The following is a 24,071-nucleotide window of genomic DNA, read 5'->3' on the forward strand; positions in this document are numbered from 1 at the left end:
GAAGAAGAGGAGGAGGAGGAGGAGAGGAGAAGAAGAGGAGGAGAGATGGAGGTGGAGGAGGAGGAGGAGAGAGGAGAAGAAGAGAAGAGGAAGAGAAGAAGAGGATGAGGAAGAGGAAAAGAGGAGAAAAGAAGAAGAGAAGAAGAAGAGAAGGAGGAGAGAAGAAGAGGAGGAGGAGAGAAGAAGAGGAGGAAGAGGAAAAAGAGGAAGAGGAGGAGGAGGAGGAGAGAAGAAGGAGGAGAGGAAGAAGAAGAATCCTCTGGCTGGCAGCCTCTCTCCAGGCCAACAGAAAGGTAGCCCCAGACACCTACCTGGCTTGCCGTCCGAATCAGTCACAGAGCCGCCCCAGGACCATCTCTTCTGTCGAGCTTCCAGCCGCTGGCTCCGCTCCAGGGTGCGATGCAGCACCGCCTCATAGCGCTCCTATGGATCAAAAAATCTCTGGAGTTAGGCAGCGGAAACTGTGAGCGTGTCACTCTCTGGAAAATTATTATGATGAATGCATATATAATATATGACAAATATAAACAGAAAATACAATTATGAGGTTAAAAATGAGAAGAAGAGACAAATGTTCTAACCTTAATTTTAACAGATAAGGAATACAAAAATTTAGGCAGATGAAACAGAGATGTTATAAATCAGAAAGGGAAGTTGGGGGAAGTCATGGCAGGGGGTGGTTCACTGAAATTGTAAAATGTAATTTGAATGTTTGATTATGTTAAAATTTATTTAATGAAGTCATTAGATAGATGATAGATAGATAGATAGATAGATATAGATGATAGATATTGCTATAGATATAAAATATATGCAATAATAATAATAATAATAATAATAATAATAATAATAATAATAATTTATACTCCACCCATATGGCCGGGTTCCCCCAGCCACTCTGGGTGGCTCCCAATTGAATATCAAAAACACAATACAACATTAAACGTTTAAAAATTCCCTAAACAGGGTAAGAATCCCTCTCCAGAGGAGTTTTAACAGGGTGGATAAAAATCAATGATTTAAAAAATAAAAAATGGATTTTTAAAAATTTAAATCAGATTTTTTTAAATTTAAAATATTAAGCTTAAACAGACAAGCTTAAATATTCTTTAAGCTTGTTTGTTTCCACGCTCAAATAAAGAATATTTGAAAAACTACTATGATAGCAAAAATCTCCTGGCAGACCTTGAATGATTCTTGTAATGTATAGATAATAAACTAAATAATTTTTCTCTGAAGAAAATTAAGGAAACAAAGTAAAAGAACATGATACTGTGTAAAAAATAACAAATGAGATTCAGTTTTTTGAGAACAATCGGAAGTTTATTTTATCTTTCTTATCTTTATTCTTTATTTTCTTTTTTTTCTGTGTAGTGCACATGCATAAATTGTAATATGGTAAATTGTTGTGTAAATACGTGTTGAATGTTTAATAAAGATATATATATATCTGGAACGTGTCCAGAGGAGGGCAACCAAAATGGTCAAAGGCCTGGAAACGATGCCTTATGAGGAACGGCTAAGGGAGCTGGGCATGTTTAGCCTGGAGAAGAGGAGGTTAAGGGGTGATATGATAGCCATGTTCAAATATATAAAAGGATGTCACATAGAGGAGGGAGAAAGGTTGTTTTCTGCTGCTCCAGAGAAGCGAACACGGAGCAATGGATCCAAACTACAAGAAAGAAGATTCCACCTAAACATTAGGAAGAACTTCCTGACAGTAAGAGCTGTTTGACAGTGGAATTTGCTGCCAAGGAGTGTGGTGGAGTCTCCTACTTTGGAGGTCTTTAAACAGAGGCTTGACAACCATATGTCAGGAGTGCTCTGATGGTGTTTCCTGCTTGGCAGGGGGTTGGACTCGATGGCCCTTGTGGTCTCTTCCAACTCTATGATTCTATGATTCTATGATTCTATATATATCTATATATATTATATAGAAACAAGCATAATAAAGGATTTTAATGGCTTGGTATAATTTTTTTGGAAAAAATAGAGGATTTGGGTAAAGGGGAATGATATTATTCTTAGAAATTAGAAATATTCTTTCTAATATTTTCTCATTCTGAATATTTTAAACTAATCTTGTTTAAAATAGGCAGAAGGATAAAAGATTAGAAAGAATTAGAAGGGGAAGTTGGGCTGGCAGAAAGGGAAATATGTTTATTTCTTTCTGTGATTTATGTTGATTAAACTGTCAAACCCAATACACATACACACACAAAAGCAAAACATCTTCCACATTCACTAGTTGTGAACTGAATCAGTCCGAATGGAATGATTAGCAGAGCGTTGTAATTGCAACCACTTCTAGACATTTTAAGGGATGCAATGACCAACCTGTTAATATGAAAAAAACACTGTTCTAAGGATAACATATTGATATGCATAGAATAAGCATGTCAAGATATTCGAAACTAAGGCAAAATTAATACAGTGGTACCTCGGGTTACATACGCTTCAGGTTACATACGCTTCAGGTTACAGGCTCCGCTAACCCAGAAATAGTACCTCGGGTTAAGAACTTTGCTTCAGGATGAGAACAGAAATTGTGCTCTGGCGGCGCGGCAGCAGCAGGAGGCCCCATTAGCTAAAGTGATGCTTCAGGTTAAGAACAGTTTCAGGTTAAGAACAGACCTCCGGAACGAATTAAGTACTTAACCCGAGGTACAACTGTAATGGCTTTACATTGATTCCTACAAGACACAATGTTAAAGCATTTATAACATACAAGATGTTGGGTTGCGGTGGAGGGAAGCCACAAGGGTGTAAACGATAGTTTTTTATTTTTGTATATATGGATTTTCTTTCTTTTTTTTCTTGATTAATTTTACACACACACACACACACACACGAGATGCAATGAAGGGATGATTGTGGGCATTGTGACCCCTTCCAAGTTGTCCCTTATGCCAGGGACATTCGACTCCCAAGAGACTGTGATCCACTTCCGGGGGTGGGGGGGTGGGGAGACTGGCAGTGATCTACCCATTTTTAGGGGGGTGTTCAGAGTTGACAAGCATTTATTTAGGGGGGCAGACCAAAGTTGTTGAGTTTTTTTAGGGGGGCAGGTCAAGGTTGTTGAACTTTTCTTAAGAGGGCAGGTCAAAGAAAGCTTTTTAAGTATGTGATGGGAATGCAAGAAAATAAGAGATTTTTGGGACATTACCATATTTCCCCGTGTAGAAGACTAGGTTTTTCCCCTAAAAAACAATGTCAAAAATTAGGGGGCATCTTATATGTCAGGGAAGAGTTAGAAGTTTCCAGTTTCTCAGAGGAAGAAAGTATTCGACAAGGGGGGAAGGAGAGCAGTGAATCTAATAGAAGGGAGCAAGAGGAACAAGAGGGAGGGACCGGCTGTTTCCAGGAAAGGCCAGGGTTCAGTTCTAGCTCAGATTCGGAGGAGGGGAGATACAAGCCAGCTCTAGCCAGAAGGGTAGGAAAAAGAGCAGGAAAGCAAAGGGAAGGGCCCCTTCGCCATTTTGAGAGTGGCTGGTCACCGAGAAGCAGAGCTCAGAAGGTAGCTGAAAGAAGTGACACTGAGGAAGAATAGTTAAGAACCGTTTATAAGATTGTTTTGTTAATACGCAATACAAAGTTTTATAAAAGAACAAGAAGCGTTTGTGTGGTGATCTGAAGAGGACAACGACCAGTCCTGACAGAATATACGGGGCCATCTCCCCCCATTTTCTTAAATCTGAGTCCCCCCCAAATAAGGGGCATCTTATACATGGGATGTCTTATAGATGAAAAAAATACAGTATATATAATGATATTTTTTTTAATACTCACATTCCCATTTACAAAAAAAATGGAGAACAGACTTGCTCAATCAGACCAATGGCCCATCTAGTCATCTTGTTCTGGGCACTGGGCAGCCAGTTGCTTCTGGGAATCCCAGTTTAGTGCAAGGAGGAAATAGTCACAATATATATATAATAAACTGAAAAAGATACTCAAATTCCCATTTACAAAAAAACCAGAGGCCCTCCTATTAGGAATCATGCCAACAGAAATTAAGAAAAAGGTTAGACGACTCTTCATGTATGCACCGACAGCAGCCAGAATTTGAGTGGTGAGGAATTGGAAAAGTGAAAATATTCCCACAAAAACCAATTGGCAGGCCCAAATGGTAGAATATATACAACTGGCAAAAATGACAGGGAGACTTCGAGGATACTCGACATAGAAGGTGAATAAAGAATGGGTAGTATTGAAAGAATATTTGAATGCTGATGGGGATAACAAAAAACTTCTGGCAGACATAGATTAACTCTTGTAACTGAAAGGTGACAAATAAAAGGACCTTTTGATAAGAACTAAGAAATCGCAAAAAGACACTGTGTGTAAAATTACAAATTGAAATATGGTATAATGAGAATAAGCAGAAGTCTGTTTTACTGATTTCATCCTTGATCCGTATTTTAATATTCTGTTGGAAGTCGCCCAGAGTGGTTGGGGGAACCCAGCCAGATGGGTGGGGTATAAATTTTAAATAATAATAATTCTGTTGGGAGCCGTGCAGAGTAGCTGGGGAAACCCAGCCAGATGGGTGAGGGAGAAATGATATATTATTATTATTACTATTATTACTATTCTTATTCTATTTTTTCCTTTTCCTTTTTTCCCTTTCTTAGCAAAGTTTGTATATGGAGTTTGTACATGGAGTTTGTATACAGGTTACATTGTTTATTTTTATGTATGTAATGTTTGAATGTTTAATAAAGATTTTTAAAAATTAAAACAAAAATAAAACGGAAAGTGTGAGAAATTGCAATAAATTGCGGGCAGCCAGTTGGACATCCCTGCCTTATACTCTAAAAGACGATTAAGACAGCTATAACTAGTGCCACTATCATAGTGTCTCTCTAATGCAGGCATGGCCCAACTTGGCCCTCCAGCTGTTTTGAGACTACAACTGGAGGGCCAAGTTTGGCCAGCTCTACAATACCTTGTCCTCCTCCAGCTTCTGTTTCCGCTTTTCCTCTACTGCTACTCTCCTTTGTTGCTCCTTCAACTTCTGTTCCTTCAGTCGTCTCTGCCTCTCCTCCATTTGCTTCTCATACTGGAGCTTGGCCTTCTTCTCCTTTTCCAATATCTGAGTTTCTTTGGCAGCTGCAAATTTCAACCAGGGTGGTTAAAAATCAATGATTTAAAATGTTTTAATTTTTTTTTATTTAAATCAGATTTTTAAAAATGTAAATCAGATTTTTTTAAAAATGTAAAACAGATTTTTTAAAATAAAATGCTTTTGGAGGTAAAATCTTTCTAAAGATTTTCTATTTAAGTGACATTCTAGTCCAAAGGCAATTATTCATCAGGAAATAAGGATTTCTTTTAAGTTTTTCATGTGTGCTAAAACTAAGACTTAAAAAAAAAATAATTGTTTAAACACATCAGTTAACAAACATAGATGCCATGATGCTATTGTTTTAGGTAAATAAATTGTTTAAATGGTTATGAATGCGTCTTTTTCTCCTTCCAATCGAGTATAGCAGAAAAGCTGTCCAAATAGAAGCAGTTAATTTATTAAACTTCACCATCATTTCATCATTATCTGTCAATGTATTTCTAAGATTAGAACCAAATCAGTCATGTTTGATAGAACTGTCAAAACCACTCTGAAAATTTATTCTTCCAAAAATGAAACCTTCCTCTGCTTGTCCAGATTAAGAGGATGCCAGCAAGGCTGAACCTTTCTGTAAAATAAATTGATTTGAATCAAGCCTTACTGACTAGTGATTTAAATCGATTTGATTGAAATCAGATCCACCCTGTCTGCCACACAAATGCAACAGGCTGCATTTTTTATCCATACTTTTAAATATATGCCTACCTTGCTGCTTCTCACGCTCCTCTCTCCGTTCCCTGGCCAGCCTTTGCCTCTCTTCTGTTCTCAAAGTGGAACCATCGATCACTGGAAAGGACGTCAAAGTTGAACTGGTTACAGGGCTGAGATTTCTGGAGGAACAAGTGACCAATGGGTGCAATTTTCTTTTCCCAGGAGTGCAACTCCAGCCTGATGTGCAGGGATGCTGGTTAACATCAGAATTAGGGTGGTTCATAAAAAGCTCTTTTTTGAAGATGCCTGCTCCAAAGGTCTTATCTTACTACACTAAGGGTTATACAGCTATATCTGAAATTTCGTGCATATCGTTAATAACTTTTTAAAAAATTTTAAATACTTTATTTACAACATAGCCCACAAAAACTTGTACATACAAACCCACCACCGTTGACAATTTAATTATCAAAATTAAATTTCTATACCCTTACACAAAGAAAACATAACATAAAAATAAAAGACTTTATTTATCCTATTTACTTCTTGTATACTGTTTCTTTTATATGCGATTATTACCATTTTTCCTAATTATGACTTAAAAAACCACAAAGTCTCCTGTACAAATTAATCAAAACAAGTCCAGGTGTATATTTGAAATATACAAAATGTATCAGTTAATATCTTGACCCTGCTCCGCTGAATTGACATTTCAGCCTTCACATCATAGGAAAATGGCCAAGTAAACAGCTATTTTCATGGAGGAGGGTCAAGATATTAACTGATATGTATGAAATTTCAGATAAAGGTACCCCTGGCTGTACGGGCCAGTCGTGTCCGACTCTAGGGTTGTGCGCCCATCTCGCTCAAGAGGCCAGGGGCCAGCGCTGTCTGAAGACACTTCCGGGTCACGTGGCCAGCGTGACGAAGCTGCATCTGGCAAGCCAGCACCAGCGCCGCACACGGAAACGCCGTTTACCTTCCCGCTAGAAAGCGGTACCTATTTATCTACTTGCACTTAGGGGTGCTTTCGAACTGCTAGGTGGGCAGGAGCTGGGACCGAACGACGGGAGCTCACTCTGCCGCGGGGATTCGAACCGCCGACCTTACGATCAGCAAGTCCTAGGCACTGAGGTTTTATCCACAGCGCCACCCGCGTCAGATATAGCCATATAATTCCTAGTGTAGTAAGATAAGACCTTTGGAGCAGGCATTTTCAAAATAGAGTTTTTTAATGAACCGTCCTACTGAACACCCAATGCTTTTCAGTGGAGCAGGGTCAAGATATTCACGCAGGCATGGCCAAATGTGGCCCTCCAGCTGTTTGGGGACTACAATTCCCATTATCCCTGAGCACTGGTCCTGTTAGCTAGGAATGATGTCCCCAAACAGCTGGAGGGGCAAGTTGGGCCATGTCTGGTAGAGGTAAGACTGGCAACAAAGTATAAAGAGAAGCGTTGGAAGTCGAATATTTGTGGTGTTCACGTAGGATTTGTAGGTGTGTTGGGTATGACCGTATTTTGCGCCCCATAGGACGCTCCGGCCCATAGGACGCACCTAGTTTTTGGGAGGGGAAATAAAGGAAAAAAAATTTATTTCCCCCCCCCAGGTGCGGGGCTGGAAGAACCAGGTCGGGGAACAGTGGGAAGGCACGCTCTGCCTCCCCGCTGTCCCCCGAGCTTGTGGGGCTGGCGATGGGGAGAAGTGCGTTGATCCTGGGACTGCAGGCAGCTCTGCGCCGCCATCCGGAGCGGGTCGGGACTTAGCGCCCCGCTCCCGATGGCCGCGCAGAGCTGCGCTGATCCCGGGACTGTAGGCAGCTCTGCGCCGCCATCCAGAGCGGGGCGGGACTTCGCGCCCGGCTCACGGTGGCTGCGCAGAGCTGCGCTGAGCCGGGGACTGCAGGCAGCTCTGCGCCGCCATCTGCGCACCGACCCCTCTCGCTCTCCAGGCTTCAGCGAAAGCCTGCATTTGCCCCATAGGACGCACACACATTTCCCCTTCATTTTTGGAGAGGAAAAAGTGCGTCCTATAGGGCGAAAAATACGGTATATGTAATGTATGTAATGTATTGTATCATATTTGTTAAGCAGTATGTAAACTGATGTATAATAAAGATTATTTTAAGAGAAAAGTAAATGCCCTGGTGCAGGGGCCAGCAAACCTTTTCAGCAGGGGGCCGGTCCACTGTCTCTCAGACCTTGTGGGGGCCGGACTAGATTTTGGAGGAAAAAATTGAACAAATTCCTATGCCCCACAAAAAAAGGGATGCATTTTAAATTAAAGCACATATTCTACTCATGTAAAAACACGCTAATTCCTGGACCATCTGCGGGCTGGATTGAGAAGGCCACTGGGCTGGATCCGGCCCCCAGGCCTTAGGTTGCTTACCCATGTGGTCATTTCCTGCTTTGCAAAACAAAAACAGCATCTTCACTGGCCCAAGTAGACCAATTCCTACCGAGCTTTTGAAATATGTCAAAATGGGACTCTTTTGAGAAGGAGAATATGCAACTTAAAAAGTAGCAGCACAGATTCGTGAACCAAAAAGCGGAAGGATGCGAAGAGCCACAACCAAGGTAGCCACAGGAATGGATTTATTATTATTATTATTATTAAAGCAAGAATTTTACCTGGCCTGGTTGAAGATTTCATACCAGCTGGAGATTGGAGTGGAACAGGACTAGCACCACTTTGGCTTCTTCTTTCTTCTGCTAACACCTGGGCTGCAGCGACTGTAAAACAGACCACAATCACAGTTATGACAGCTAAAATCCACAATGTATTTCCGGCGGCAGGCTTCATGCAAGACTTGCTGGTATGTCTCATCATTTTTTAAAATTTCTTCGTATATCATGTCATAAAAACCAGAATTATTTTTATGAGGAATTTTCACAATGGACATTCCAAAGGACAATAAAAAGATTCTTTCTATATGCGACTGGGGCCGCCAGGATCATGATTACAAAACCCTGGAAAAACAACATATTGCCGACCACTCAGTGGATTTGTAACTGGTTGACTGACCGAACCCAAAGGGTGCTCATCAATGGTTCCTCTTCATCCTGGAGAAGAGTGACTAGTGGGGTGCCACAGGGTTCTGTCTTGGGCCCGGTCTTATTCAACGACTTGGATGATGGACTCAAGGGCATCCTGATCAAATTTGCAGACGACACCAAACTGGGAGGGGTGGCTAACACCCCAGAGGACAGGATCACACTTCAAAACGACCTTGACAGATTAGAGAACTGGGCCAAAACAAACAAGATGAACTTTAACAGGGAGAAATGTAAAGTATTGCACTTGGGCAAAAAAAATGAGAGGCACAAATACAAGATGGGTGACACCTGGCTTGAGAGCAGTACATGTGAAAAGGATCTAGGAGTCTTGGTTGACCACAAACTTGACATGAGCCAACAGTGTGACGCGGCAGCTAAAAAAGCCAATGCAATTCTGGGATGCATCAATAGGAGTATAGCATCTAGATCAAGGGAAGTAATCGTGCCACTGTATTCTGCTCTGGTCAGACCTCACCTGGAGTACTGTGTCCAGTTCTGGGCACCACAATTCAAGAAGGACACTGACAAACTGGAACGTGTCCAGAGGAGGGCAACTGAAATGGTCAAAGGCCTGGAAACGATGCCTTACGAGGAACGGCTAAGGGAGCTGGGCATGTTTAGCCTGGAGAAGAGGAGGTTAAGGGGTGATATGATAGCCATGTTCAAATATATAAAAGGATGTCACATAGAGGAGGGAGAAAGGTTGTTTTCTGCTGCTCCAGAGAAGCGGACACGGAGCAATGGATCCAAACTACAAGAAAGAAGATTCCACCTAAACATTAGGAAGAACTTCCTGACAGTAAGAGCTGTTTGACAGTGGAATTTGCTGCCAAGGAGTGTGGTGGAGTCTCCTACTTTGGAGGTCTTTAAGCAGAGGCTTGACAACCATATGTCAGGAGTGCTCTGATGGGGTTTCCTGCTTGGCAGGGGGTTGGACTCGATGGCCCTTGTGGTCTCTTCCAACTCTATGATTCTATGATTCTATGAAAAGAAGAATGGCTCTTAAAACTTAGCGAGTATCTAGAACTAGCTCAACTTACAGAATCAATAAGAAATCACTCAAATGTGAGAATAAAGAGAGAATAGGTTGTTTTTATAAACTACATGAAAAAAGGTGGTTCTCAGTACTTCTCTTGGCTCGGCGTAGCCTAAAATACCACAGGCAATCCATAGACTTACTAAGAGAAAACAGACAAACAAAATATGATTTATTAGGAACCGCTGGTGGGTGGGGAAGGAAGTCAAGATACGAATTAGGGAGTCGAGCCTGAAGTCATAAGAGGAAATGTTATAATTATAAAAACCTGTAAGAAATAACTAATAGGAGAAAGGATGGCTTGTATTCCTTACAAAGAAGTTTATTGGATACTGTTTCATTTCTAGTTTCTTTTTCTTTCCTTTTTCTTTTTTTCTATCTTTCCTTCTTTTGTTGGATATGTAATATATACATATTATATGTGTGATTTTTTTTGGCTAAATAAAAAAAGGGGGGGGAGAAACTTGCTGGTGCGACAGTATTCAAACCTGCTCCTTGTGCAGAGATGTCTCTAAAAATCAAAAGCTCATAGTTCTAAAACTCCTCACCCACAATAATACAGAAAGCAGACTTAACATGGACACGGGTATCAGAACGTGATCCCATCTCAGGCCTATTTCATTGCTCATCTTCTAACATTGTGTATGCCATCAAATGCCAGCAGTGCCCTTCGGCTCCCTATAGTGGGCAAACAGGCCAGACTCTATGCAAAAGGATAAATGGGCATCAATCTGAAATCAGGAATCACACGGCAGAGAAGCCAGTTGGCCCTCCAGCTGTTTGGGGACTACAACTCCCATCCTCCCTGACCGCCAGTCCTGTGAGCTAGTTATGATGGGAGTTGTAGTGCCCAAACAGCTGGAGGGCCAAGTTGGGCCATGCCTGATCTAGAGCAGTGGTGGCCCAACTTGCCCCTCCAGCTGTTTGGGGACTACAATTCCCATTATCCCTGACCCCTGGTCCTGTGAGCTAGGGATGATGGGAATTGTAGTCCCAAAACAGCTGGGGGCCCGAGTTTGCCCAATCACTGCAGTAGGAGAACACTTCCATCTCCCAGGATATTCAACGCAGAATCTCCAAGCAGCTGTCTTATGACAAAAGAATTTCAGAAATAGACTTGAAAGAGAAGTTGCTGAATTGCAACTTATTACTCAACTGAAAACTATGGAGAGACCTGGTCTGAATAGAGATATTGGATTCCTGTGTCTTTATACATGCTAAAGCTATTTTGGGTCATCTGCATACCATCCCTTGCTTTTTCAGTTGTTAACAGTCGCCAGCAGGTTGACCATACCCACTGAATCCTACTACCCTTCGGAGAAAATCCCCAACCCACCGTCCCACTATACAGTGGTACCTCGGGTTACATACGCTTCAGGTTACATACTCTGCTAACCCAGAAATAGTGCTTCAGGTTAAGAACTTTGCTTCAGGATGAGAACAGAAATCATGCTCCAGCGGCGCAGCAGCAGTAGGAGGCCCCATTAGCTAAAGTGGTGCTTCAGGTTAAGAACAGTTTCAGGTTAAGAACGGACCTCCGGAACAAATTAAGTACCTAACCCGAGGTACCACTGTATATCAGGGTCCAGACCAGTTTTACATACCATACTAAAAGAGCATAAAGCACAATAGAATTAAGTTTGGATTAACAATCAAATATAACAATAAACAATACAAATATGGGAGCAACAGGGTTTTTAAGCATTGAGGTTCAAACCCACTTGGAAAGCTTCTACTAAAAACAAGCTGAGTTGGTCTCTAAGGTGCTACTGGACAATTTTTTTATTTATTTCGACTGTGTCAGATCAACACGGTTACCTACCTGAATGTTTCTTCAGCAGCTGATCAAAAGAAATTACCGTATTTTTCCGTGTCTAAGACGCCCCCATGTCTAAGACGACCCCTGTTTTTTGAGCCCCAATTGAAGAAATCAAGAATGGCACATTCCGAGTCTAAGACGACCCCCAATTTTAAACTTCACAAATTGGGGGCGAAATAAGAGTCTTATGCACGGGAAAATGCAGTTGGTTTCTACAATTGACACAAAGGAATAGATGCTGGGAATGCAAAACATACACAACACAGCAAATCAGGAATGTCAAAGTTCAGACACAATGCAACATCTTTAAACAGCCCTCTTTCGGGAAGTTTTTAATGACTGGTGTTTTAATGCATTTTTAATCTTTTGCTGGAAGCTGCCCAAAGTGGCTGGGGAAACCCAGCCAGATGGGCAGGGTAGAAATAATAAATGATGATGATGATCATCATCATCATCATCTCCTGATTTCATAGGGAAAGATGCTTCTTCAGCAGCTGATCAAAAGAAATTACATTTCTACAACCAACACTAAGGATTCTGCAAGCAAAACAAGGCGGCTGGCTTCCTTGTCCCCGATTTCGGTCCTCACTCGAACTCAGCACTGTGGAAGGGAGGGAAGGAGGAAGAAGGAAAAGCATTTCCCCTCTCCATGACAACTGTTCTGCCATGGCAATAATCCTCCCCAGGCTGCACCAAAAACAATCACCTCCAAGTACTTTAATAAAAAATGATTTAAATCAAGTCTTACAGACTCGTGATTGAAATCAAATCCACCCTGCTATGGATATTTACATCATGCTTTATAGAATAACAAGTGCCGAACTGCCGATCTCCTTGTGCAAGATACCAAATAACTGCAACAGGCTTTAAATTGACAACACAATGATAAAAAAGACCCCTCTGAACTAATTCCTCCCCCAGCATAAGGATCTTAACTCATCATTATCTAAGTGTGGCGCATGGCATTATCCTGGCTGCATCCCTCTCCCCTTGAACAAATGCCATTGTCACAACACTTGCTTCAAGGGGGACACAGTTAATAATAATAATAATAATAATAATAATAATAATAATAATAATAATAATTTCTACCCTGCCCATCTGGCTGGGTTTCCCCAGCCACTCTAGGCAGCTTCCAACAAGAGATTAAAAATACATTAAAACATCACTGGTAAGAAATCAGACCCTCTCGACACTCAATTTGTCTCACTGACCTGGAGTAAGAAGACAGCATATTCACAGACTGACATTAAAATTAATGGAAATTAATTCAAGAACACAGAGGCCAAATATAGATCTAATATTCTCTGTGCCCTGCATATAGACTAGTATACTAAAACAGATGTTGATCTCTTCCTGTTTTCATGCTCCCCCACCTCACTGCATTGAGAAATTATGCTTCCTTTTTCATGTTTCTTTGTTTTTCCTTGCTTGCTCACAACGCAGGGAAGTAGACTAGTTTCCTCTTCCCCTCCCCTTTATGTGAGGAAATTGCCTTCCCTCTCAGTGGGAACTTTTTCCCATGTATGTGTTGTTTGTCAAGTTCACAGGCATTATTAATACACCCCAGAAATCAATGAAGAAGAAGAAGAAGAAGAAGTTGTTATTTATACCCCACCCATCTGGCTGGGGTTCTCCAGCCGCTCTGGGCGGCTTCCAACAAAAGATTAAAATACAATAATATTAATAATAATAATAAATATTAAAAGCTTCCCTAAACATTTGGACTCTCTCCGTGTCATGACTGCAGTCCAAATGGGAGACTCCCCCAGCTTCTTGGAATAAAAGAAAAAGACCCTGGGAGATCCATTAACAGATGTCCTGTTTCAGGTCTAGTTTTTGGGTCTCGGTTCTGACTGTATTTGAAATTACTGGTAAAATGTCAGTTCATATGTAAGAAGTCTGAGGCTGTTTCATTCAGAAGGTGTGACAGTAGAACTGTTCCATTTTAGTATAACATGTGGAGTAGAGAAAATCTTTATAATTTCAGACTTGCCAACCTAAATTAAACAGTAATTCCAAATAGGATCATTCCACATCAAATTGACGCAAAAAACCCCCAAGGGTTTCATCACCTGCCATATCAGATTTGAACAAAGCTTGGTGAACTCCCTTCCCTTACAGTTGAAAGACACCCCCTTAATTCCTCCCCCCATCTCAAATGGTTTTAATTTTAGTAAGATTAAAAATGCATGAAAACATCCGTTCGAAACTTCCCGAGACAATAGATCCTAGCGCTGCAAATCACAACGGATTCCCAGTCCAACTTTGAAATAACTTGCGTCTCCGAAAGACACAATGATGTCTCTATCATGCAAGTGGAAAAAAGCATTGCTATTGTATTTAGACCCCCCGAGCTTCTTCCTTCATAAGAGAGTTTGCATTCTTCCGCTGCCCATGCATTCATGTTCGTACCACTTTGCTCGACTCTACAGCACTGCCAAGTCTGTAAGGTTCAGATAGTTAACAAATATGCCATCACTAATACGGAAAGGCTGCAGAAAGTCCCAGGCTCAAATATCCAATATCTCCACACAGGGCTGCCTGAAACCCTGGAGATTTTCATCGGCAATACTGCATTGGATTGACCAATAGGTCTGACTCAGGATAAGGGAGTTCCTGTGCTCACTATAACTCAGTGGTGTCCAAACCTTTTTCAAAGACGGACGGATTTGATGAAGTGAAGGACTGTGAGGGCCAACCAAAGCTGTTGAGCTTTTTTTAGGACTTTGGACATGCCTGCTATAACTAATGCCAGTGTACTGAAATAAGCAAAGACTGTCAGTGTCGAAGCGACAATCAACTTTGAACCGGCCATGTTGCCTTCCAAAGAAACGATCTCTTTCAAACTTAAAAATGGAAAGTGTAACGCTGGTGGACCACAAAAGAGGTTGAAAGATCTCAAGGCAAATTTTAAAAATGTAGTATAAACACCAACAACTGGGAAACACTGGCCTGTGAGAGCTCCAGTTGGAGAACAGCCTTGACCAAAAGCGACCTGGGCACTCAAACTTGGGATGCGAGGGAGAAATGGGTGAAGAGGAAGAACCTTCACCGGGATCAACTCCCGCCCAGAAACCCCACTGTGGAAGGACGTGTGGATCCGGAATTGGCCTCCACTGTCACTTATGGGCTCACTGCTAAAATCCGTGTTGATGGAAGACAATCTGACTCGGCTATGAGGGATTGCCAAAGAAGAAGAAGAAGGCAACGATGTTAGGCTTCCATTTTCAGATAATTTTTAATGCAGGGAAGCCCACAAAAGGGCTGTCTTCCTGTCCAAAATGGCACAATTCATAATGTGACCTCCTGTATGAGATATAGACCTATCCTTATTTTGGGGTTGTGAGAGGCTAGCCACCCACCCACCTCCACAACTAAACAATTTGCTTTCTGTGTGATCAATGAAGAGGGGGGCTTGCCTGTCAGGAGATCAGGCCAGGAAGCTGTTTTAAATATCCACTTCTTTTTAAATTCCAGGGTACCAGTGTGCCTCGATATATCATAGGTACAAGGGAGGGCGTTTGTGGAAAAAATGCTGCACTAGTAAGTTTTGTGCTAAGACTGAGACAAAAGATACCCTTGATTCAGTAGCAGACATACTGTATTTTTCCATGCATAAGACTATATCCCCCCACCAATTAAGTTTTAAATTGGGGGTCGTCTTATACACGGAATGTTGCAATTAATTATTTCTGAATTTGGGGCTCAAAAGATAGGGGTCATCTTAGACATGGGGGCATCTTGTACATGGAAAAATACGGTAATTTGTTTGGAAAACTCCAAAAGCCTTTTTTTCCTCTCCAGCAAACTGATCAGCTGGTCTACTAAAGACAGAGAAAACTGTCAATTTCATTGTTGCTGGCAGATTTCAGTCTCAGCTGTGGATCTGCCAGTTTCATTGTGCTGCCTATTCGGCGGGGGGGGGGGGAATAGGAGTAGACAGTGACTGGTACCAGAATCACCCACAAACCGAAAATAATACATGATGTACATTAAAATGACAATTAAAGATCTTGTAGCGCCTTAGATACTAACATGCTTGCAGTTTGCTCAGCTAACTTGTGAACTAACTCTGAAGCTGCTGGAAAACTAATAAAAAGGCGATATTTAAATCAATAAATTTCACAAGCACACACACACACACACACACACACACACACACACACACACACATGCTAAAAGGAGGCAGAACCAGTGAGCATCTGTCTAGGATGGAGGGAAATCAGAAAAAGGGTAGAAGAGAATGACCCAACTGAGGAGGGAGAGGACCAAGACAAAACGGAGGAGCCAGGTTGGAGAAGTATCAGGAAACAGGGCTTTAAAAGTCATCTTTGTTTCTTCAGCTTGTAAAGCGCCTTGAGTAATGTAAGATAGAAAGACGGTATACAAATTAAGGTGATGATGATGATGATCTTAAGGGGCAATAGGGCAGTTCATAAATTTTTTTTTAATGAATATGCCTGCTCCAAAGGTTTTATCTTACTACACTAGGGATTATATAGCTGTATCTGATTTTTTTTGCATATCACGGGAAGGGGGGGGGTTACGAGGTGTCTTGCGAGGGGGTGAGAATAGGAGGAGCCTGCCCTACCCCTTCCCCTCCCTCTCCCTGCGCCCCCTCACCCATCTTCTCTCGGAGCCCCCTCAGGGGCGGCAGTGGCGGAGGCGAGGCGGCGAGGGTCTCGGGGCCCGTGGCGGCGCCGTTGCCCTCCGCCATTTTCGGACCACTGAGGCGGTGTGGGGGGCGCGAACCCCACTCGCAGGCGCGCGCTCCGCTGCTCCCGGACTCCCACTCGGGCGGGCCGACTTCGGCAAGCTGACTTGAGGCGCGGCGGCGCTGCGCATGCGCCCTTGAGCGTCCCCGTCCGTCAGGCGGGTCGCGCACGCGCGCTCCCTCCCCCACTCGATCGCGCGCCTGACACCGCCCCCGGCGGCACCTCAAGGGAGGGAGCGGCGCACGCTCGAGCCCCGTACTTCGCCCCCCTGCCCCTCGGAGCGGCGCTAGGCCCCCTTTCCCGCCAAAAGTCTCAGACCCGACTTCGGAGGACTGACTGGAGGCGCATGCGCCGGGTAGGGAGGGAGGCCGGGCCTCGCGCCCGCCCTTGAGCATCCCCCGTGCGTCTGGAGGGTGGCGCGCGCGCCTAATTCCATCCCAGGCGGTGCCTGTGGGAGGGAGGGAGGGAGCGGCGCGCACGCGCTCCCACTTGCCGCCTTCGAGCGGCTCCTCAATGGAGGGAGAGAGCGGGAGCGCGCGTTCCCCCTCAGCGTGCTCTCTATCTCTCTCTCCCGACCCCCTCTGGAGCGGCGGATTCGAATCCTCCCTTTCCCCACCAAAATTTACCTCAGATCCGTGAAACTGAAAACCGAAAAAAAGGCGCGACCCGTTAGGAGGCGGCGTTGCGCGTCGCTTCTTTTCCCCTGGAGAAGGACCTGTGAGTGTACACGTGTTGGGTCATCCTCACGTGGAAAGCCCGTGGCTTCGTCTCCAGGACTGCCGGGAACTGTAGTTTCCTCCTGGCGCCCACTGCACGTCCCAGGATTGGTCGTGCAAAGCCAGGCGCTTTCGGCGGTGCGGCACCCCCCCCCCCCCCAGGGCTGGATTTAGGTTTGATGAGGCCCTCAGCCAATAATAAATAATAATAATAATAATATATTCATACCACTGAGAGCCAGTGTGGTGTAGTGGTTAAGAGCAGTGGACTCGTAATGTGGTGAACCAGGTTTGCGTCTCCGCTCCTCCACATGCAGCTGCTGGGTGACCTTGGGCCAGTCACACTTCTCTGAAGTCTCTTAGCCTCACTCACCTCAAAGGGAAAGGAGATTGTTAGCCGCTTGGAGACTCCTTAGGGTAGTGATAAAGCGGGATATCAAATCCAAACTCTTCATCTGGCTGGGTTTCCCAACACTAGCACCTCGCAGGCCGACTGCCCTGGGCGCGTTGCAGGGGGTTGGTCTAGATGACTCTCTGGTCCCCTTTCCCACTCTCTCTCTCTCCCTCTCACGCTGACTCAGCCCCGTATTTGGATCGTTCCCTAGCCTCAATGCTCCTTGGGAGAGTGAGGGCACTGAGCAGGGCCAGATTAGGGTTTGATGCGTCCCTCAGCTAATAATAATAATAATAATAATAATAATAATAATAATAATAATAATAATAATTTCTTCCCCACTCAGGGCTGGATTTAGGTTTGATGAGGCCCTAAGATACAGGACACAGGTGGTGCTGTGGGTTAAACCACAGAGCCTAGGGCTTGCCGATCAGAAGGTCAGCGGTTCGAATCCCCACGACGGAGTGAGCTCCCGTTGCTCGGTCCCTGCTCCTGCCAACCTAGCAGTTCGAAAGCACGTCAAAGTGCAAGTAGATAAATAGGTACCGCTCTGGCGGGAAGGTAAACGGCATTTCTGTGCGCTGCTCTGGTTCACCAGAAGTGGCTTAGTCATGCTGTCCACATGACCCGGAAGCTCCCTCGGCCAATAAAGCGAGATGAGCGCCGCAACCCCAGAGTCGGTCACTACTGGACCTAATGGTCAGGGGTCCCTTTACCTTTAGAAACAATTAAAAAAAGTTAAAATGAATTAATCCTTACACCCATGTATACCAAAAATAAAACAATGAATTTAAGGGGGGGGAATGGAAATTAAAGGAATAGAAAAGAGCATACCAATAAAAGAAAAAGAAGGTCCCTTTACCTTTACCTAAGATACTGAAGGTAATGGGGCCCTTTATATGTCCAGCTGTCCTTTGTCCACAACAAATTGTCGCCGTTTTTTTGTTGAATATATGCTATATTGATGGACCTCATAGGTCTCTCAAGCCATTTGCCCATCACAAAAGATGTATTTTATCAAAGCAATATTTGAACTGAAATACAATTCAGAAGAAGCATATTCATAATGAAATCATTATTAATAATTATTTTTATTCATTTGGGCAATCACAAAAGATCCTTTAGAAACCCCGTTTACAAAGACTCATCATCTAGTCTCTAGAAACTTGCTATAACATGAAATAATAAAAGGTGTCAAGATAGGATGCAAACTACTAATAATTATAAATAGCTTTATTAATATGAAATGAAGTGTTATAACCTGCACAATGCAATTGTAGTTAATACAAGTCATTTTCCTATTTGGAATAATAAAATCATTTTACAGAAAGGTTCAGCCTTGCTGGCATCCTCCTAATCTTGACAAGCAGAGGGAGGTTTGATGGAATTTTTAATATAATATCAATACCACCATCACAGTCCACACTGTTAATGGGGACAGCGGACCTTTGTACCCTGTGACACTTAGTGAGTGTAAAAGACAGTATTTCTAGTAATATGTCACATTCCTAAATAATACAAATACTAAATAAGAAATAATAGCATTACTATACATGCCTGCACATCAAACCAGTGATATTTTAGGGGGCAGGCTAGCAGGCGGTCTTTCAGGACCAGTGCTGTATGGTCTTGGTAAGACTTGATTTAAATCCCTTTTTAAGCGCATTGTCGAGCATCTAGGAAAAGAGGAGTCCAGGGACTTCCGGAGGCGGCGCGAAACACGCAATGGCAGTCCTCTTCAGTCTCTGAAGAGGGGCTCCGCAGGAAAGGATCGTTCGCTACGGCACAGCGACGATCCACCAAGAAAAACCTCGGGCAGAGCGAGCTCGTGGCCGTGGGACTCGGCGGGCACCTGGAGCGACCCCCAAAACGAAGAAGGGACCCCGTAAGGGGCTCCGGAAGCGCGGAGGGGAAGCGGTGCTGTGAGTTCATCGCTCTTTCTGCGGGAGCGAAGCCGCGCAGCTGCTGCTGATGAGCGCTGACCTTTCTTCCTTAAAGATTGGATTCCAAACTATCTACTCGTGAGTAGGAATTACTCTATATTGGATTACAATTTTCTGAAATTGGCTGAAAGCGGGAGACGAAAAAAAGGAAGTCCGTCTCCCGGCAAGGCTTAAAGATCAAAGGCAAAGAGCTGACAAGCTGGAAGCAGTGGAAAGGGATACAAACCGGGAAGTATCGTGCGTTGGAGGACTTGGTATTGGAAAGGAAAGGCAAGTCTTCTTTTTTTTTTTCTTTTACTACTGGGGTGATTTAAACTGAGAACTTTCCTCCTTTTGTGGGCTTTAAAAACACGAGAAACCAGATCTTGGGCTGACAGCGAGAAGAGCTGTCTTTGCGGATACAATAATATACCTGAAACTGTTACATTGTTATATTTGGGCACTATTGGAAGATACAACTATGCAACTGTAACTTGCACCCTCCAGAAGAAATTTAATAGTAACTTGGGAGAGGCTCTGCAAGTGGAAAAAGTTTTAAGGACTATTGTAAAGTTTCTTTGGCTGCAGGGACTTTAATGGCAGCTAAATTCTTCTCTTTCTTTCCTGAACTGCAACAATACTCCCTCTAGTGGAGTTTTGGAATTACAAATTCCTGGGAACCAAATTTGTTTTGTCTCTCTGCTGTTTTATTATCTACACTGAGGAACTGTCTTTCCCATGGAACAATAGTTAATTTGACCTTGGCTCATAGACAGGTGTGGAATGAGTGGCCCTCCGAAAACAAGATCTGCAAAAGCGAAAGCAGGGAAAGGCCAACTTGTGCAAACAACTTTGACTTCTCAATCACGTAGATCATCAGTCCCTGCTGTACTAAAGGGAATTGAACCTCCAACAACAGCTGAATTAAAGGGAATTGAACCTTCAACAACAACTGAATTAAAGGAAGCTGAACAGTCAACAACAGAGGATATGGCTGTAGGGGGATCTGATACACTTCTAAAGGAAATGTTACAACAATTTGCAATTTTAAACAAGAAGGTTGATGATCAAACAGCAAAAATTGACTTAGCTACATCCTCTATTACAAAACTATCTGATCAAGTGGCACAACACTCTCAAGCAATTGGGAATTTAGAAGTCGCCACTTCTGAGAACAGGAAATTGGCAGAGGCTGCGAATTTAAAGGCGGACCAAGCGAATCAGAAAGTGGACGAATTGAAAGGAGAGGTAAAGCCACTACATAAACACATTAGTGACCAGCAGGCCTACCTGTCTATGGCAGAATTGAGAAACCGGGAAAATAATTTAAGGCTACAATCCATCCCAGAGCTCGAAAAAGAAGATTTGACCGGCTATTTGACAACAGAATTCTCTAAGTTCTGGGGTATAGAAGAAGATAAAGACTTTAAAATTACAACTGCGTTTAGACTGGGAAGAGTGGCAAAGAAGGACAGGCCCAGAGACTGCCTGATAATTTTGAGGACTAAACAGGAGAGAGACAAAATACTTGACCTTCACTTTAACAAATCACTTGAGATCCAGGACAGAAGAGCAGAGATTTATAAGGATATACCAAAACAACTCTTGGACCTCAGAGCTACATATACCGATCTAGCAAGACTTTTGAGAAGCAACGGGATACCATACAGGTGGGAGTTTCCACAAGGTTTATCATTTAACTACAAAGGAAAGAAGGTTAGAATCAAAACAAAAGAGGATAACCAGAAGTTCCTGCACGACCACGGAGAGGACCTGCAGAAGGGAATAGCAGTTCCTTGGCCTACGCCACAGCCTGGAAAAGAGCCAACACCTTCTCCCTCGGAACCGGACAAAAAAGAGGACACCCCATAAAGAGTAACAACAGATTGATACAGGATGTCTCTGCAGCTGTACAGTTGGAATATTAATGGAGCAAATTCCCCGGAAAAACGAAAAAGGATTTTCCATATCTTGAAAAAAGAACATTTGGACATAATTTGTTTGCAAGAAACACATGTGACTAGGCTCCACAGGAAAGTGCTAATTAATAAAAGACTAGGCCAAGAATTTATCTCATCAGACAAAGTAAAAAAGAGAGGCGTGGTGATTTATGCAAAGGAGAACCTAGCACCGAAATTTTTATTTAAAGATGAACAAGGAAGAATCCTGGCAATTGAAATACAAACTCAAGGAGAAAAAAATTTGATAATAGGAATCTACGCACCAAACGAGGGGAAATCGGAATTTTACAAGAAGCTGCATGAGACATTATTGGACTATCTGGACTATTCGAACATCATTTTGATGGGAGATATGAATGGGGTGGTCTCTACCTTTATGGATAAGTCACAAAATCAAAATTTGACCAAGGATGGCAGACTACCGAAAACTTACTTTGAATTGGCAGACAATATGGACTTGATTGACATTTGGCGGACAAGGAACCCCCTAGGTAGAGAAGGAACTTTCTTTTCTGAGGCCCATTTGTCATGGACAAGAATTGACCAAATCTGGATAACTAGAGGGCTGGCACCAAAGACTACAAGAGTGGAAATCTGCCCAAAGACCTGCTCCGACCACAATGCCCTGAAAATGGAAGTGAGACTTACTCCAGCCGGCTCCTTTAGATGGAAAATGAATGACACCCTGTTCAGAGATCAAGAGATCGTAAAGAAGGCCCAAAAAGCTCTAAAGGACTATTTTGAAATTAATTTGAACACTTCGGTGGAAAAAAAAACAGTCTGGGACGCAAGTAAAGCTGTAATGAGGGGGTTTCTGATACAACAGAACACGATTAAGAAAAAACTCTGGAATGGAAAAAAGGATAAAATACTAGAGAAGATAAGAGACGGAGAGAAAAGATTGAGATCTAAACCAAAATCTAAAGAGATTTTGCGAGAAATTAAATTCCATCAGGCACAATATCTGAAATTGATAAATCAAGAAGTGGAATGGAAAATTAAGCAAATGAGACAAAGATCTTTTGAATCAGCGAATAAATGTGGGAAACTGCTGGCATGGCAGTTGAAAAAAAGACAGAAACTTAACTATGTCACCAATCTAGAGGTGGAAGGGAAAAATATCCAGAAACCAGGAGAAATTAGAAAGTGCTTCCAGAAATACTTCAAAAAGTTGTATACACAAGGGCCTGAGGAAGTGTCTGAGATGGAACGATTTTTGAAACTTCACGGTCTACCAGAATTATCTCAGGAGAGGAGATCAATCCTGAACTGTAAAATAACACAACAGGAAATTGAGGATGCCATTCAGAATATGCAGCTGGGCAAGTCTCCAGGCCCAGATGGGCTTACCTCCAAATACTATAAGACATTGGAAGACTACTTGATTCAACCACTATTGGAGGTTTGTAATCAGATTATGGGGGGAGGAAGGGCACCGGAAACGTGGAAAGAAGCCTTCATCACATTAATACCTAAAGTGGAAACTGAAAAGACTCAACTTAGGAACTACCGTCCCATCTCACTCCTGAATGTGGATTACAAAATATTTGCAGACATTTTGGCAAGTAGATTTAAAAAGGTTTTAAATGAAGTAATTCATAAGGACCAAGCAGGCTTTCTCCCTGGTAGGCATTTGTTTGACAATACTAGGAACATTATAGATATTCTGGAACTTTTGCAAACAAATATCAACACCAAAGCAGTCTTAATCTTTATTGACGCAGAGAAGGCCTTTGACAACATTTCTTGGAAATTTATGAAGGGAAACTTGGAAGGGATGGGAGTGGGACGGGGGTTTGAAAATAGTATAGAAGCAATTTATTCAGAACAAAAAGCTAAGTTGATAGTGAACAATGTGGTGACGGAGGAGTTCCATATTCAAAAAGGAACACGCCAGGGGTGCCCCCTATCCCCCCTATTATTTATATCAGTCCTGGAGGTGCTGCTGAACATGATTAGGAAGGACCGGCAAATACAAGGGATTACGGTCGGAGTGAAACAATATAAACTGAAAGCATTTGCAGATGACCTAGTTCTAACACTACAGGAGCCAGAATCCAGTACAAAAAGAGTTCTAGAACTGATTCATGAATTTGGTCGGGTGGCAGGATTTAAGTTGAATAAACAAAAAACTAAAGTTTTGGGGGGAAACTTGACGCTTTCGGAAATAGAGGGGTTTCAGAAGGAAACAGAGCTAAATGTGGTTAAGAAAGTGAAATACCTGGGGGTAAACTTGACGCCCAAAAATTTGAATTTGTTTAAAGACAATTATGAAAAATGTTGGTCAGAAGTTAAGAAAGACTTAGAAACCTGGTCAAGATTGAAGCTTTCCTTGCTGGGCCGAATTGCTGCTGTAAAGATGAACGTTTTGCCAAAAATGTTGTTTCTGTTTCAAACCTTGCAGGTCGTGGACAGAGTGGAATGTTTTAGAAAGTGGCAGAGGGATATTTCAAAGTTTGGCAGGGCAAAAAGCCCCGAATAAAATTTAAAATACTAACTGATGCAAAAGAAAGAGGGGGGTTTGCCCTGCCAGACTTAAGGTTATACTACGAAGCAGCAGCCTTCTGCTGGTTGAAAGATTGGTTTTTATTAGAGAATACAGATGTCCTAGACCTGGAAGGTTTCAATAACTCGCTAGGATGGCATGCGTATTTGTGGTACGGCAAG

General features: G+C 42.8%; 1 protein-coding gene and 1 long non-coding RNA gene across 8 annotated transcripts in view; one reads left to right on the top strand and one right to left on the bottom strand.

The window, feature by feature from the left end:
* The window catches only part of LOC308579451, a 71,409-nt gene extending 55,556 nt beyond the window's left edge, over positions 1–15,853 (top strand). The window contains exon 3 of the long non-coding RNA XR_014004489.1: positions 14,584–15,853. This is a non-coding gene — a long non-coding RNA (uncharacterized lncRNA). The remainder of the gene's footprint in view (positions 1–14,583) is intronic.
* LOC308579380 (uncharacterized protein) overlaps positions 1–16,682 on the bottom strand; it is an 85,892-nt gene extending 69,210 nt beyond the window's left edge. For 2 of the 7 annotated variants that reach the window (XM_081180401.1, XM_081180398.1), the window contains exons 1-5: positions 16,320–16,653; positions 8,413–8,514; positions 5,834–5,914; positions 4,949–5,112; positions 312–423 (exon numbers count right to left, since the gene is read on the bottom strand). In XM_081180401.1, the coding sequence (XP_081036527.1) occupies positions 312–423; positions 4,949–5,112; positions 5,834–5,914; positions 8,413–8,514; positions 16,320–16,413 (553 nt within the window). In that variant the 5' untranslated portion in view covers positions 16,414–16,653. Of the gene's footprint in view, positions 1–311; positions 424–4,948; positions 5,113–5,833; positions 5,915–8,412; positions 8,515–10,188; positions 10,251–16,319 lie in introns of those variants that run through there. The other 5 variants (XM_081180399.1, XM_081180402.1, XM_081180400.1 and 2 more) reach the window with 4 other exon arrangements.
* Positions 16,683–24,071: the final 7,389 nt, after the last annotated feature.

This window comes from Podarcis bocagei (assembly GCF_964188305.1).
Source record: "Podarcis bocagei genome assembly, chromosome: Z".
Lineage (NCBI taxonomy): Eukaryota > Metazoa > Chordata > Lepidosauria > Squamata > Lacertidae > Podarcis > Podarcis bocagei.